Raw genomic sequence first — 2,618 nt, 5'->3', positions numbered from 1 at the left:
CGTCATCCCAATCCTCCTCCCCCCATGTTCTGTACACTGAACGGACTCGTCTGTACTCTTCAGCTCAATCACACACCGACACACAAAGGTTGGACTTGATGGACCTGTCAGTTTATTCAACCTCAAATACTATGTAACCATGTAACATATTCCATCACACAGCCATACGGAGGGCAATGATCAATGAGGGGGGTGACTACTGCAAAAACAGTTTCACATCGCAACCCAATCCCACAACAATCAGGATGTTAATCATCAGCGTCCTCATCATAATGACACAACAATGCAGACAGTAAGCCGGGACGCAAAACAGAAAGGTGGCGGTGACACAGGCGACACAGGTCGTGTCAGACGCGTGTTGACTTATCGGAGAGCTGCAATCGTTTCACAGATACGGGTTCCGTTCACAGAGCTGACGCAGCGCCGTAAAGATTTCACAAAAATATGACAATTCCAGTCACATGACCGGAACGAAGATCCTGAAGCTTTGTGATATATACTTTGTATACACTGAGTGGCCAGATTATTATGACCCCCCCATCAGTACTTCGTTGGGCCGCCTCGTGACTCCACGAGATGATGAAAGGTGATGCGAGGAATCTGACACGGCACTGTCGCCCTTCTGTTGTCTTGTACCAGTCTTGCCCCCCCCCCGTTCTGCCCTAACATTGACTAGTCGCTGACGGCCACAATTCGCACGTTCAGACCCAGATTTTCGGCTGACAGTCCGGTCTTTAAACACTTTAACAATGAGCTGCTCTTGAACATTTAAGGAATTCTGCTGTTTTGCTGATACTCGCTCCATGGCTCCGAGCGCCAACAATCATCCCGCGTTCAAAGGCTGTTACATCGCGTTGTTTCCCCGTATCTTCCGAAACAAATCACTTCTACTGTCGTGGTAACCAACCCGCTCCCCTATTTATAATGGTCTGGCCCTCTAGCAACTTCAGCGCCAAATTATAGCTAATTTGCCTACAAACGTCAGGTGGTCATAATAATCTGGCCACTCAGTGTATACGTTGTATATAGTGACACAGAAGATCCGGAAGCTTTGTGATATATACTTTTGGGGGAATTTATCAAAACTGGAGCAGATTTGCACGGCAACCAATTAGCTTCTCTCTCTCATTTTCAAATAGCAACTGAGCAAACTGAAGAGAGGTGCTGATTGGCTGCCATGGGCAACTGCTCCAGGTTCTGTCTGCTCCAGTTCTGATAAATTCCCCCCTTTGTATATAGTGACACGGAAGATCTGGAAGCTTTGTGATTGGATCCCAGATAGTTACATAGTTACTCAGGTTGAAAAAAAAAAGATACATTGGGGGGAATTCATGAGAACCCGACGCAGACAGTTTTCTTATGGCAACCAATCAGCTTCTCTCTGATCGCTCCCGTCGAGTTCAACCAATAGAATAAAAACAAATTAAAGAATTGATTTATAAACATCAATGATAATAAAAATAATGACAAAAGAATACACTGATTGATACATTGATCGATCATCTGATATGAAAGATGATCGCGAGCAGAACGTGTAACGGTGGTGGGAAAAAAAAGGCGAGACCGCCTGCCAGGAAATTCCGACCGCGATCTTTTCTGATTTCCGTGGCGGTCGGACACTATCGCCTAACAGAACCGGTGTTCATGGGATAGCCCGAATCTTGCTCGATCCGAAGAATCTTTTTAGGACGAACCGTCGACAATCTATATCTCTACGTGAATACCACTTTAAAGTGTCAAGATCATCCTCATAATTCTATAGACCGCATGCCGGTAGTTGTCACCGATGCAGCGAGTCAGCCCAGGACTGCATTAGGGTACGATTGGTACTCACCAGTAAGGAGGAGAAAGCCCAGCACCACCAGCCAGCGTCCCCCTTCTGCAGCCGTACTCCTCATGCTGAAGTGCTGCCCTTCGCCGTCGGCTCCTCTGGTGTGATTGTTCCTTCTGCGCTGCTGCTGTAATGTAATCCAAAGTGGGCCAAGTGGGTGGAGGGGTAAGGGGACACCTGCAGCGTGCACACTGCACCGGCTGAGCGGAATATCCAGCACACACACACACACAGTGTCAGCTCTGCAGGTCACACCCAGCACTGGTGTGAACTCAAGGGCACAACTCAGAACCAAGTCTATGGGGGCTGGAGCCTACCTGCACTGAGAGGGGGGGACGCTGGCTCCACCTGGAGGATGAAGAGGGCGGTGCAGGGGGGGACAGGGAGCAGGTGCTGAACAGTGCAGCCTCCAGCACAGAGCAAGAAGCAAATCCCAAGCAGACACTGCTGAGGTCCCTTCCACTGAGGGAGCTGCAAGCTTCCTGTGCCTCCTATGCAAAATGCCATTCATATTCTGGGAGACGCCCACTGCAGTTAACCCCCCAGCCATGATCATAGACTCATCTCCAGCCTTTTCTGTTTGAGCGGGGACTAGAGGCATGAGGCGCAGAGTGTCTCATGCGTCAGTGGTATATTAGCCCCCACGTGAGGGGACATTCACTATTTAGGGACTAAATCTCCTTCCTACCCCACAGTGGAGATCTGTATACATAAATGTACTATTTGTGGACGGAATGCCCTGGGCTTTGTATCTAACTTTTAAATGATTGCATTGCTCATTCTGAAA

General features: G+C 48.5%; 1 protein-coding gene across 1 annotated transcript in view; it reads right to left on the bottom strand.

The window, feature by feature from the left end:
- The window catches only part of ESAM (endothelial cell adhesion molecule), a 51,394-nt gene extending 49,113 nt beyond the window's left edge, over nt 1-2,281 (bottom strand). The window contains exon 1 of the mRNA XM_018574415.1: nt 1,835-2,281. Coding sequence (XP_018429917.1) covers nt 1,835-1,898 — 64 coding nt within the window. The 5' untranslated portion in view covers nt 1,899-2,281. The remainder of the gene's footprint in view (nt 1-1,834) is intronic.
- Between the last annotated feature and the right edge of the window lie 337 nt (nt 2,282-2,618).

The sequence above is a fragment of the Nanorana parkeri genome, unplaced genomic scaffold (assembly GCF_000935625.1).
Source record: "Nanorana parkeri isolate BGI_ZX_2015 unplaced genomic scaffold, ASM93562v1 scaffold2949, whole genome shotgun sequence".
Lineage (NCBI taxonomy): Eukaryota > Metazoa > Chordata > Amphibia > Anura > Dicroglossidae > Nanorana > Nanorana parkeri.
Note: the sequence above shows the minus strand (reverse complement) of the source record. Positions and strands in the feature narration are given on the sequence as shown.